Source organism: Ochotona princeps, chromosome 9 (genome assembly GCF_030435755.1).
Source record: "Ochotona princeps isolate mOchPri1 chromosome 9, mOchPri1.hap1, whole genome shotgun sequence".
In the NCBI taxonomy this organism is placed as follows: domain Eukaryota; kingdom Metazoa; phylum Chordata; class Mammalia; order Lagomorpha; family Ochotonidae; genus Ochotona; species Ochotona princeps.
Genome location: NC_080840.1, coordinates 39,811,906 through 39,826,747, shown reverse-complemented (window position 1 = coordinate 39,826,747; position 14,842 = coordinate 39,811,906). Strand labels below are relative to the sequence as shown.

General features: G+C 35.3%; 1 protein-coding gene across 1 annotated transcript in view; it reads right to left on the bottom strand.

Moving 5' to 3' along the window:
• SNTG1 (syntrophin gamma 1) overlaps positions 1 to 14,842 on the bottom strand; it is a 242,877-nt gene that overhangs the window by 36,050 nt on the left and 191,985 nt on the right. The window contains exons 14-15 of the mRNA XM_058668373.1: positions 11,618 to 11,770; positions 8,307 to 8,399 (exon numbers count right to left, since the gene is read on the bottom strand). Coding sequence (XP_058524356.1) covers positions 8,307 to 8,399; positions 11,618 to 11,770 — 246 coding nt within the window. The remainder of the gene's footprint in view (positions 1 to 8,306; positions 8,400 to 11,617; positions 11,771 to 14,842) is intronic.

The following is a 14,842-nucleotide window of genomic DNA, read 5'->3' as shown; positions in this document are numbered from 1 at the left end:
ACATCCTTGTTTAAATGATTGTATTGAAATAGGCAGATGTTAAATATCCTTGAAATCAATGATTTTATCCTTTATAATATAAGGTCACCTTCCATTCCTAACTAGGTTAATAATATTTATTCATGTGGTTCCAAATGGAAAGTACACCATACACAGTTATATATGACATGTCAAAATGTTATCAGGTAGAATATTTCATGTGAGCACAATGCGACACACTGCGATGGATCTATCAGGTTTAGGTGACACGGGATCACTCTCTAGGAGAATGCTTGCATAGATGATAATTAATGTGAAAATCCCTCATGGGGAACATGTGAAGCATTTGAAATCTGCTGGTGTCCTTCAATGGAGCCCCATCTTTGCTATTTATTGGAACTATATTACCACCGTTCTAGAGCCTTCCTGCTTTGCCTCTCCTTCAGGTTGGGAGATATGGGACAGCTGGGATTGCTGTCAGATGCTATGCTTAAGGAGATATCCTCCACATTCATGGTATCTCACAACTGAGTAACGATCAAGCTCAAATCTGCCAATCTCCCCTCAACAGTTTCTTCTATTATCTGAACCATCCTTTTGATGTTTTATTATTATTTCCCTAACCAAATATCAGAGACCCATTCATGCAGAATGATTATAAATAAAAGTCTATTGAAAGTGCCTGGATTCTTTCTCAAAGTAGCGAAGCAACTGAGAGTTCCGTTTACAGTGAGACAATAAACCCAGAGCATTTTCTAATTTACTCAAATACAATGTAATGTGCATTATTCTTGCCACTTTTTGTAATCGTAATGCTGGCGTCATGAACTTTTTCCCTTTAATATAAGAGGTTCTTGTGTTTTTTTTTTTTCAATTGGGTAACACATGGGTATTGATTCAAGTCCCAGTTGCTTCACTTCCAACCCAGCTCCGTTACTGCTACTAGGAAAGCAGCAAATGATGGCGCAAGTCTTAGTCTATGCAGCCATGAGGGAGACTGCATGAAGCACTGGTGCCTGGCTTTGTTCTGGCTCATCCCCAGCTGTTGCAAACATTTGAACAGTGAGTCGGCAGATGGATGATCTCTCTGTATCTTTCGTTCGTTCGTTCGTTCCTTCCTTCCTTCCTTCCTTCCTTTTCTCTCTCTTTTCTCTCTTTCTGTAATTCTGCTTTCAAATAAATAAAATCAGTCTTAACTGATCAGCATTTAGAAATGCCATTGATCTAGGTAACTTTAGAAATCATGCCTCAATTCTTTAGTATCATCACATCATAAATATATAAAACTAGATGCTTTTTTTTTTCATCAGACAATGAGGGTGCAAAGATGACTACTGAGGAAAAAGTCAAGGTAGTGTGAAAAATTACTTCTTTACTACACTGTGTGTTCCTTAGGTTCAAAACTGTTCGACAATAAACTTAATAATGAACCAAAAGAAAATAAACGTTAATCAAGCTTACAAAAACACATTGAAAACATCAGTAAAACAATGTCATACAGTCTGCATCATTATGCTTCTCAAGTCACTGATTACAGAGTGTAATATTTCAGGACCTAGAGAAAAAAATTTTTGTGATTTTCATATTAAGATAATTTAGGCACTATACCAATTGTCTAATGAAACTTCAAAGTAGATTATTTCTTAATAAGGTTTTAAAAAACGGCTGCTTGTAGTAGCCTAGTGACTAAGTCCTTGCCTTGCATCTACCGGGATCCCATCCACTTCCTATCCAGCTCCCTGCTTGTGGTCTGGAAAAGCAGTCGAGGATGGCCCACAGCCTTGGGACCCTGCACTCATGTGGGAGACCCAAATGAAGCTCCTGGCTTCAGCATGGTTCAGATCCAGCCATTGTGGCCACTTGTAGAGTGAACCAGTGGATGAAAGAACTTTCTCTCTGTCTCTCCTTCTGTGTAAATCTGAATTTCCAATAAAAAGAAAGAAAAATTACATCTGAAATGCTCTAAAGGCAACATCTACTTATACTTTTTCCATAACTCTAGTAAATCACTATTTGATATTTGATTCATGTATACCCAGGGATCAGACACCAATATCCTTTTTTCCCCTTAGCAGAGTATCTTGATTGATCTTCTAATTAAGCTGTCAATCAGCTCTTCCCACACAATCCTATTTCCAGACTGCATTATCCTTCTAATTTGGCAAGAAGCTTAAGTACACATGCTATCTCTTGACTCCATCTGTCTCTTTCCACCAAAGCTAATTTACAACAAACAGTGATGTTATAAAAAGTGACAGCCTCCTTCAGTTGTCAGCGAAGGAAGTAGTGGTCAGATTGGATAAAGAACATCTTAAATGATATATTGTTTTTATTTATCTACATATGTTTCACATAATTTCCATGCATTTGAAATTCATTGTAAATAAAATGTGTGAACAGGTTCCACATGTGCAAATCAAACTCATTGCAGACTGAAAATATGTGTCTGCTGAGAATGTACAAAAGCTTTAAGTTTCTTCTCACTATACACAACAGCAGATATTTTCATAGCCTTTTCACTGAATTAGAACATTTAGATTTACACGAGGATGTACACAGTTATATGTGAATGCTATGTCATTTTTACCAAAGGAGCCTGAACATCAACAGATTTCAGGTTTGGGGGGAGAGAAAACTGCCCTGGAACTACTCTCCTCGGATACTAAAGAGCCTTCAGAATTTCATGAAATGGGTATTATCAAAAAATACACGAATTGAGATATTTTCATCAAAAATATTATCCTCATTTTATTTTTACATCAATCCCTACCAGAAATTTGATGGAAATCCCAAACTGCAATTGTGTTTTAATTTTAAAGTTAAATTTGGATAGTGAAAAAAGGATGAAATTAGAAACATCATGGTTGAACTCTAGGCTCATCTGTGACCGTGCCACTGTTGAATGCTGACATTTCTAGTTCCCGACCAGTGTGCTTGTTGGAAGGCAGCACATGAAGGGACAAATACCTAGGTCCCTACCATTGTGTGGGAGGCTTGGGTTGTGGTCAGGACTCCTAGCTTTGACCTGATGTACAGTAGTCTTGACAACACTTGAAGACTAAACTTATGGATGGAAGTGCATGGTCTCTCGCTCTCCATATCTATCTAAATATACATGCACACATATATGCATATATACATGTATTCATATATGTGTCTTTCAAATAAAATTACATTAAATAACAAGTAAAATTTGAGAATCTAATGTCAAAAGATCATAGGATTAATTTAAAGCTAGTATCATTCATTTATTTCATATTATATTCATCAATATATTAATCGTTATTCATTCAATTCTCTATTTTTGAACTCTGCTTTGATAGCCAGCTTAGAGTAACATCTGCTCTAAACTCAGTGCCTTTCTCTTTCACTTAGGGGTATGTGTTTGAAGCATAAGAATGGTAGTGCAACATATGGTATTGTCAGAAATCCTTAGCATTGTGTGGCAGAAAAAAAATTCACCTCTGAAGGCTTGGTATGTACCACTCACTGTTTAACACACTCTACCACCCCACCAGTTTTCTAATTTACAATTTCACAATAAAACAAAAAAAAATATGCTATAGGACATTTCCCCTGGATCTCTACCTGGCTAGTCCATGTGGGAGGCAGTAGGCACACTGCACACCATGTCCCCAGGGGAACCTTTGACAGGAGTCTAAGCTAGCTGAGATCACAATTTAGTCTGTTTACTGGGCATGCAGCAAGAATGGTGGGCTGAACCCCAGTATCTCTTCTCTGTCTCTTTAACAAACTGTGCTAGGACTTCCTTGGTAAACAATTCTATGAAGTTAAATGTAACACTCATTCTGTTTTTCAGCATATAAGGAATTTGCCTTGAGATACAGCTTCCTTGGCCTCCTGATCTTTAACTTCATTGGAGGGTTCAGAGAGATAGACATAGCAACTAGCCAGTCACAGTGTCGTTGAAGGGTGGGAGTACTGTTGGGACTGCCCTTCTTCCTGCCCCCTTCTCCTATATAAGCTTGTGACTTCTGTCAAATAAACAAACATGTCTCATCACCAGTGAGGTGTTTCTGGTGTTTCTGATGCAGAGGAACAATGTTGCCTCACCCCGTGGTGGTCTTGGGGCCTGCTGGACAGAAGATGACCGAGATGATGCCATTCACATTACCACTTTAGAGACAAAAGAAAAAGTAAGCTCTGTGGGAGCTATGTGGTTATGGCAAAGATCCTTCAGATAAGTGATAAGTAGAAGCAGGTCACAGTTGTGCTGGAAAGACTATGATCCCAAAGAGGAAAAACACAGTGCAACCCTAGGCATGGACGAAATGACAATTCATGATTGCAACAGGATTCATTGAAGTATCAATGAGTTTGAAATAAGGGTTATCATTTTAACATCAATTCCTTATGTTTTTCTTTGAATTTTTATTTGTTTCTTTTATTGGAGAATCAGAAGGACAGTGAAATATACATGGAAACTGTCAGAGAGAAAGAGGAAGCAGCCATTCACTGGTTTATTCCCCAAATGTCTGCAAATCTTGTTGGTAGATTAGGATCCAGATAGAATCCAGGATCTGGGAATCCAGTGCAGGCCTTCCCTTGAGATAGCAGGAACTATTACTTGCTTTTCCCCAGTGGCTGCTTTAGGAGTAAGCTGGAATCAGAAGCCCTCAAGACTCACACCAAGTTCACTAATAGAGGTGTTCAAGCAGTATCTTAACACTATGCCAATTTCCCACCTTAATATGCTTTCTTTGTTATACTATATTAGTAGCAGTAGTAGTAGTATTATAGTGCTTCATTTATTGTTAATAGGATGACAAGACATGATTCAGGAGTCATTGTTGTGCCTTAGTGGGTTAAGACATTACCTGCATCACTCATATCTAATTTGGCCACGGATTCAAGTTCCAGGCATTCCACTTCCAATGGAACCTCAGCTAATGCATCAGAGAAAGCAGTGGAAGATGGCCTGAGTGCCTGGGCTCCTGGATGAAGCTCCTGACTTTGGCCTGGCCTGGGGCTCAGCCTTAGTGGTTATAGGAAGAGCAAATCAGTGGGTGGCAGATCTCTCTCCCCCCTTGTGTCTCTGTAATTATATATCTTTCAAATAAATAAAATTTTAAAAAAAGATACACTTACTGTTTTTGATGTGTGAGAAATTCAGAGGTTAATTCTTAGGAAAAAACAAAAACCTTCAGGAAAATCATACCATTGACTCAGAAAAGGCAAAGTATACCACAATCAAAGACAGAAAATATATTTAAACATTCTAAATGATGAAGGAGAAAAATGATTTTAAAAAGTAGAGGAAACAGGAAATTTACGTTTGACAAAGTGTTTTTAGTCTATCTGATTTTACTCTTTACATACATTGAATTACAAATACGGGCAATAACACATATGTTAGTTTTCATATTACCTCCTAGTGTTCTTATGATAAGTGAATTAAAAGGGAAATGACTTTTGTCACATTATATCTAAGCAATTATGCACTATCTGGAGGTTGGATTAATAATTATCCTTTGAATGTTCATGGCTTTTTGGAAGTGCTTCAGGATTCAAAATACCTGATACCTAAGTTTGCTTTGCAATAAATGTAATCTTCTTTATTTTTCTAAAAGCAAAATATAAATAATTATCTGAAGATGAATATAAAAATAGTCAATTCTTTTGTGGGTATCCCTGAGGTGTAAGTTACAAAATTAGTGATAAAAATAATGAAATATATTCTATTTTTAAATGCTAAGATTTATCTGAATATTTTTGTAACATTATTGTACCATACACATAGTTAATATTTCTAACCATATTGAACAATATTTAAGAAAGTATTAACATTTGGCCCAGCACAATAGCGTAATGATTAAGGTCCTCGCCTTGAATGTGCCGGGATCCCATATGGGCGCCAGTTCTAATCCCGGCAGCCCCACTTCCCATACAGCTCCCTGCTTGTGCCCTGGGAAAGCAGTCGAGGACAGCCCAAAGCCTCGGGACCCTGCACCTGCATGGGAGACTCAGAAAGAAGTTCCTGGCTCCTGACTTCCGATAGGCACAGCACCAGTCGTTGCAGCCACTTGGGTAGTGATTCATCGGACTGAAGATCTTCCTCTCTGTCTCTCCTCCTTTCTGTATATCTGCCTTTCCAATAAAATAAATAAATCTTTTTTTTAAAAAAGAAAGTATTAACATTTAAGCTTTTAAATATTTTTGGGGTTTTGGTCAACTATGTCAGAGGAATGATGGACACTGCAAGCTATCTTCATTATAATGACTACAGATTCCATTCCTTCTTACCTAATTCTTAGGTGGCCTTGAAGTTAGATACAGTAAGTGACAGAATTAGAAAATTGCAGAATAGTGAGTGATTTCTTCAAGGCCTGGGGTTCTTCTGGAATGTCGAGTTTTGACTGCTAATGTAAACTCTCATTTTTAAAGAAACAATTCTCTCTTCACTACATGATAAAAATGAGTATCAACATTCCTGATGAATCACTCATTCCCAGAATTTTCAAGGCAGTAGAAACACAGGATCTTTAGGACATTGATTGCACCAAGATTTTCTCACTTACCAAATGGACACAGTAGGACACTTACAGAAAACTTCAGGGGTAGGCATTTGGCTTAGTGATTATCGTGCTAGTTAAGATAGCCCCATCTCATATTTGACTGCCTGGGTTCAAACTTCTCTCTCCTGCAAGCACAGACTTTGGGGGATAGAGTTACTATGACCTTGTGGTCCACATGAGAGACCTGGATTCAGATTGTGTCCTCTGGTTTTGGACCCAGGATGTTTTGTGGGAATTTGGGGAATGAAACACCTAATGGAAGAGAACCCTAGGTAAGCTCAGCTTGGAATGTAATCTGGCATTCAGAGAGGCATTCAAAAAAATTGTTTCTCAGTTATTCTTGTGAGATTCTTTCATATCCATGTTTAGAGTTTAGCAATGATTATGGACAAGTTTGGTTTTTGAATCACCAGACCTTAACTTCTTTTCTAATCAATTTAATTAATTTGTAAAGTGATTTGTTAAATTGATTTGATATTCATATTTGATTAACAAATCAGTTATTTATTGCATTAATCTAAAACTTATGGGCCTCTTCTAGTTTGATGAGAATTTAAATAAAAAATTGCTCAGCAATAGGAAAATTTCATAGCAGTTTCATTTGAAAGTCCTAGCAAAGCCACAGCATATGAAATTCTTATTTGCAAAAGCATTCAGCAATGAAATATTCAAATGTGACCTATAAAGGTGTTATTTTGATTTCATAGCACTACACATAAATATATTAAAATAACTCATTTTAGACCGTATGAACTTTTGTGCTGCAACCTCACATTCTGACATAAAAAAAAATCACATGATATTAGAACACCAGGCGGTTTTTTACCTGGCTATGAAGACATGTAATTCTCAGAACTCAGACCCGCCAAGAACAAAGCAGTCATCTACTTACCATCTTTCCCATACATTTGCACCAGCTTATTTTGTTGCTTTTGCTTTAGAAAATAAGGTATAGGTCTTGTCTTAAATGTGAAATATAAGTATAAATCCATTAATCATTGATACTTATCTTAAGTCATAGTTTGACAAAGAGAAAATAGAGTGGATCTAAGAAATTTGTAACTTAATGGGAAGAGAAACCATTGAGAGCACAGAAGCCGTGGCATCCATACCTGGAAGATTAACAACTGGCTGGAGCTCAGTTGAGTTTTCAGATAATATGCAAGGAAAGCAATAGCAATAGTCCGTGCTCTGGTTTTATCATTTGTTACCTGACAAGCACTGGTTTCATTTTGTTATTGTTTTGTTTTGTTTTAACAAGGCTGGCTGAGAAAGTGTTCTTTATAATTCAAAGGAAATTATAAATTCTCTGTGAAATGGGCACCTAATCAGTGCCAGATCTTTACTAAGGCAAGTGTTTGGAAGAGACTTAGGGTTCCTTGTTACAAGTTCCAAGCTTCAATGTTTACTCATTTTAGAATTTTAGCCTAGCAGCTGTGATAAGGCATACCATGTTTCTCTCTTTAACCTCACGTTTGATCTGTGGATATCAATGCAAGAAATCATAAAGAAACACTTTAAAATACTGGAGCAGTGGGAGAAAGTGTTCCTAATCTTCAATTGTGAGGTCATATAAACATTAGGATATTGATGGATTTAGTTACTTGATTATGTACTATAATTGTTTTATTCTATATTGAAATGTGGTTAAATAGATAAAAGCATAATGTATCTCTTAATACCAAAATATGGATATTCATTCTTCTTACATGATAACAAATTAAAATGCTAACAGGAGAGTGGGAGAATATTTCTGCACTATTATACCCCTGAGCCAGGTGAACACATTACCTTTGTTGCAGCATCAAAGCAGATAAATCCTGTGCTAAAGTCAATGGTGAGTCCCATTAGATGACTTTCGAGAACACACGCGTATGTCTTGCACTAGATAGAACAGAAAACAGTTACTTTACATAGTATTGATGCAATGTCAGTATCAGATATATACTCCCACATGGCACAAGCTAACACACATGAGCCATTTGCAACTGATTCGTGTAAATATTTGATTATCAATAATTTAGTCAATAACGGCTTCACACTGAGATAGAATTATTTTAGAGTTTTCTTTACAATAATATTACACAAAGACTGATAATTGTTGATACTTGAAAATTACATGTACTATGGTAAATTGTTGCACCTATAGACCAGTTTTATGCTTTTTTATTGTAATAGGACATTCAGATGATGAAAAATGTAATTTATATACAAAATAACAGAGATAAAGAGCATGTCATCTATTTCAATCAAGTTTTTATATTAATTCTACTAATCCTGAATTGTTCTTATTTTTATACTATTATAATTTTCATATCATACTCTTCTACATTAAAATGATTGTAATTTCCATAAAAAAGTATAGACATACAGTAAGGAAATTACATTGTGGTAGCAATTATAGTTGAATAGATCTAGTTGCTTTCACCAGAAAGCATTATTTATATGTTTGAACCTAAACTGCATAGAATTACAGCCATGCCAAGTATTCATTACAAGTTAAAATTTTCAGAAAAAAAACATATAGAGAGCATATTTAATAGTTTTCAAAAGCCCATTTGGGTAAATAATTCAGTTTGTTTAAAACCCAGAGATCTTGTATACCTGCATGTACCCCTTAGCACTCTATGGAAAATACTCCCAACATTAGGGAATGTTCAAGGTTATACCATTTTTTCTTAATTCACACTTCATCACTTGCTATTTCAAATAGCATCATTTAAAAGGGAGATGAAAATACACCCAGAACAGCACAAAAACACATTCCTATTAAGTCCAGGATTGTAATTTAAACTGTATTGTCTCAATAATCACTACATAAAATCATACAAATACACTAAAATTTAAAACTCGTTGAAACTGAATTCTACAACTTACAACATTAACACACATATCCACCATATTTAATATATTCAAAAGTAAAATCACTTGTTTATTCTTAAATTCTAATTCTATTCAATTAAAATTTGAATTATACATAGACAAAGCAATAAATATTAATGAGACTTTTCAGGAATGTTCAAAACAAGCAACAAATTGGAAAGTTCTTAAAAATACACATTATTAAATAAGAAATGAAGAAAAATAATACGCAAAATACATTTTAAAATGCCTTATGGATAAGAGAAATATACCAATAATCAGGTAAAATACCGTGAATAATTCTAATATCTGAACCCAACTCTGATGATGGTATGATTTTCAATGATTTTTCTATATTCAAATTGATTTAGTGTTATATTTCTATTTAAATAAGAACTTTCCCTTTATTACTAGAATTCATTATTCTCCTTCCTTCCGTCCCCTCTCTTTCCTTCTTTCCTTCTTTCTTTGTTTCTTTCCTTCTTTCTTCCTTCCTTCCTTCCTCTCTTTCTCTCTCTCTCTTTCTCTCTTTCTTTCTTTTTTTTCTATAGAAAAAACTTAAGGAAATTAGAAAGCCTATAGTAAAATTAAAAGCCAAAATCCAGCAAGCACTTCACTTTTCATTCTTCATAAAGATTTTAACTTGACATTTTGAACAGGTAAGACAATACAAAGTAAATCACTTAATGTCAGGCTTAAAGTAAACAAAGCATAGATTCATAGAATGATTCAAAAAAGCCACATAAAAATAATGGTATATGTAGCGCATTTCTAAACATCAGAAAATGTAAAATGGAACCTTAACACTGGATGACAGCAGAAAATACAATTTCCTCAATCAGGTGAAATATTTGAAGAAGTAATAACCAGGAAAACCTATAAATATCATCATAACTAGTAAAAACACCAAATCCTATTCATTCAAATTGCATTTTAACAGTTTAAAAAGGTTTGAGGCATTGACTCTCAGAATAAAATGATGTTTAAGGTATTTATCACCTTTTCATTTTTAATTTTAAAATATCTGATTGAATTGCTATTCTGCACTACCATATTTTGAGATGCATTCAGCTATGTTACCAATTTTAAATATCTAGAGAAGCTAGGAGAGATATTAGAAAATACTGCTTAGGGATTGAAATGGTTACAAATTGAGATCTCTTCTTATTCTCTTTGCCTTAGTAGCATCATTCAGGTGCAACATGGTATGCTGACAGCAGAAATGTGTAATAAAACTGTAATCAGCTTAATATATTGAAAAAACTATGTACACAGATCTCTGTTTTTAAGTAAAGTTCCAGTATTGGTAGTTTCATGATCATCATACTTGCTTCCAGTCATGTATCCTTGTTCTTGCTCTGTGAATCTATTTACTTATTACAAGTACATCAGAATATTTTAGCTTTGTCACAAGTCTGTTAGAGATCACCTCTAGAAACAATCTTAGGAATCTATCCAATTCCATAGTATTATGAATTACAGAGGCCTGAAGCATATAAAATTGGATGTAGATGTGACTTCAGTTTTAAGACATAAAGCTCAGTAAATACCTCCTGATTACCTGCAAGATGTCTCGATCTGAATTACAGTATGAATGAGTAACGTTGTACCAAGCAGCAACCTGTAGCTTAGTATGGGGAATGACAAGTACAGTCACCCTACTTGAAGACACCGTGAGTGTGAGAAGTTTTAACAAAACAGAAATATGAAAAGGGATATATTTAAGAGTGGGAAAGAAGGAGTATAAAGATGATCATTGTGGAAAAAGAGTAATTGTTAAAATTACTATTTACAGAACAAAAATCCCAAGAGTGTTAATGGATGATATGACCTTTGAAAAAGAGTCTTATAAATGTATACTGTTTTTGAAGTGCAGAAATGAAAGGAGCTATTTAGAAGAATGTTGTGTGGAAACAGGAAATTAGATAATTAGGTGGACAGAATCAGAAATGACCATGTAGAAATTTAATAGATTCAGAACGTATCTGTGTTTGAATCAAACTACATATCTATTTTCGATTAAAATCAGAAATACGTTTTGATGAGTAGCAGGACATAGACTAGAAAAATTGAATGGTGGGAAAATTAAAATGCCCAAAGCCATACTGCTGTTCATTTAACAAAAATGGCAACTACTGGATCCATGCAATTTTTCTACACACCACCGAATTTAAATGAGAACATGAAGTGAATCTTCAGGTCTCACAAGGAGCCACAGACACTTCATTCCAGACTCTCACCTGTATCCTTTCCACTTCTAGGAAGGTGGCAGTTTGGAAGGCTCTTTCCCACTGGGCCAGGTCACACTCTAACTCTACAGAGAAGTAGAGATCTTCCCCAGACTCAGACTGCACAGTGAAGCAGTGTTTCCGCCGGTCCAGCAGGTCACTGTCCTGGTAGAAAGCCAGAGTTACACAGGCAGATACAACATGGATCCATGTAGCCAGTGGGGTCAGACCTTGACCTGAGCAGCAGCAGCACAAAGTGCACATTCCAAAAAGAGGTAACACTTCACGACCTTGGTAAGTCTTCATTAAATATGACCCCAACATGCAACAATCCAGACTCTGAAGGCCATAATTAAGGCATGACTTCTCTGTTTTCACATGGAAGCATGGCCTTCCAATTGAAAGTTGGAATTTTGGTTTCCAGTCTCACTAGCAACATAACCGCCAAAGTGATGTAAAGATGAAACCCAGCTTATTACTGTATGAAAGGATGGCACACACATTCCCTTCTTCCTTATACACCTGTAAAAATGTTGAATTAGTGCTGTGACTTTTTTAGCATTTTAAAATATTTAATAAAGTTCTTATTTAATTTGTGATACCTTTAAATAATCATGAAAATCTTCTCATTGAGAATCAGAAGGTATACTGCATTTAAAAAATAGTCCTTTTTTTATATGACACTGCAAATCAGAAAGTCAAAAGACTTTGACACTGGCAATTATGTCATCTTACCAGAACATTTCAACTGTACTGTGCACGTATTTGTATGTATTCCAGTTGCATGGTTGTTAAGCATGAAAAATAATGTAGTTAATACTGTATGAATAGAGTAACCTACAGGAACTTGTCAGGTGTAACTTTGAAATATGTACTTGTTTGCCCACACTGGCAAACATACACATATACACATGTTTAAATGAAGTGTACAAAAAATATCAAAACATTAATAATTGGAAACTTTGGTGGTTTCCTTATACAGGCAAAAAGTGTATCATTGTTATATATCAATGTTGGACCTTTCTCCTTTCATAAGTGTTTCAAAAATCATAACTATTTTTCTTGTTTCCCACTTCAATGCTCATAACTTCTACGGCAGGGCTAGTAAAAGCAAGCCATTTCCAGAGCTAAAGAATTTAGCACTCATGATTGGTGCCAACAGAAGCTCAGCAAGTTAAAGGTGATGTACTCTGTGAATTATCAATTGATTTTCCTGGTCTGAAGAAGAAAAAATCAAAATGCATTTGTGTGAGTAAAACCTAATGATAAAATAGGTGCTACAATAGTTTATGTCAATTTAGAATTATAATTTCTAGAGAGGATGAAAAATGCATACCATATTGTCTCAAAAATATGCTTATATCAATTATTATAAATTCCATTGTAAGAAATAAGGCAAACTATAAAAATATGATTGAGAAATAGAGAAATATCATCTTGAATATAATTTAAACAGTCTTGAAAAATGGAAGGTAAGGACGAAGAGTGTTCTTTTCAGATTAAGGAGTGGGATTTTCAGAGGCCTGTAGCAAGTCTGAATAGCACATTCCAGCACTCCACAAAATGTGGCCAAGATGTTGGAGCAAGATAGGCAGAAACAGATGGAGTCAGTAATCATGTTAGGAGTTTTGGGCTTCAGCAAAAGAGTCATGATGAATCATGCACCAAAAAGTACAGTTGTATTCTTTACTTATACTGCACTTACCTTGACAAGTACACTATCATTTTTTTAAATTAACAGCATTGGCACAAAACATAAAATTAAACATGTTCATTATCTTCAGACACATTGCCAATTGTACAATTTATTAAATTGGCCTTCACTTCACTTTCTTTGCAATACACGATGTTAATCAAGGCCATGACTAGCCATTTTGCAAAATGTTTCAATCTAATAAATTGTATGTAGCAATATAATTTAAAATTATCTTCCTTTAAGATTTTCTGCTCTCTTGGAAAGTGGTAATGCCACAGCAAAAAATAACACCTTTATTATTTTCAAATGCAATATTGTAGCTCTTATTTATCCAAGCATACCAGCTCTCACTATCAAAAGGCTAACAGCTCTCTTGTATGTGATTAGCCACGTGCTGTTGTTTATTATACTGCTTTGCTTATGCACTAATGCTTCCTACTGAGTACACTAACCAAATATTCTGGGCTTTTTTACCTTCTAGACTCACTTGAGTTGGAAAGAAAAGCACACAAAAGGATAAGAAAACATTTGTACAGATATGATGTCACAAGGAAACAGCAACGGGCAGTTTCTTCTGGAGAGAAGTAGGAAGAGAACATTTTGTTCTGGGGAAGTCTGTAGTATTATCAAAGGCTTTAGAGACACAATAGGCAGTTCCAAGCCTGAGTGAGTCAGATGATACTCTAAAACATTCCCAGTAATCTACCACCTGGAAAAACTATATAGGGACATCAGGAAAGGAGACAGGAGTGGCTGCATTAGAAAAAAACAAATGGGGCAGTGAGAAAAGAGAGAGAAAACTATAAGTAAAATAGCAAGTTATGATCCCTTTTAGAGAAAATTGCCTGGGTCCCAAACAGTATAAAAATCTGCTTTGAAAGCAGTCATCTCAAATAACTGCCTCTGGATTCCCCCTTGTGGCGTTTGCTCCTTTGCTGCTTACGCCCTGTCAAAGGTGATGCTTCATTTCCTTCTTTGCTTAAATTTCAGCTATGATCAAGTTATGTGCACATAACAAGATGAAATATTGAAATATGAGATTTACATAAATAGAAATTGATGTTGGATAAGAAGCGATGATTGTAATGTGAGTATATATGTAAGATGATTGATAACTAGTGAGATAGCTTTAGAGATGACAAATACAGATAATAGAGGAAGGAAGGAAGGAAGGAAGGAAGGAAGGAAGGAAGGAGTAATACGGGGTGGATAGTTGAATAGACACTAGATGATAAAGGGATAGACGTCTGGCTAGGTGATGATGATGATGATGATTGATACAGAGACGTATATCAATAGATAGGTAGGGAGATAAATGATCGCGAAACATATAGAAGCATAAATAATATGCTCATAAATAAATAATCAGGTATCCTGCCTTCATCATACTCTCACAAGAATAATTTCCTAGTGAGATCATTAGAACATAGGCTCTAGCTATGGAAGACTGACTGGACTTAAATCCCACTTAGTACAAGATAATCCTGGTAAATTAATGACCATATCCATGGATTTCCTAATTTACCTGTGAAATGGAAATA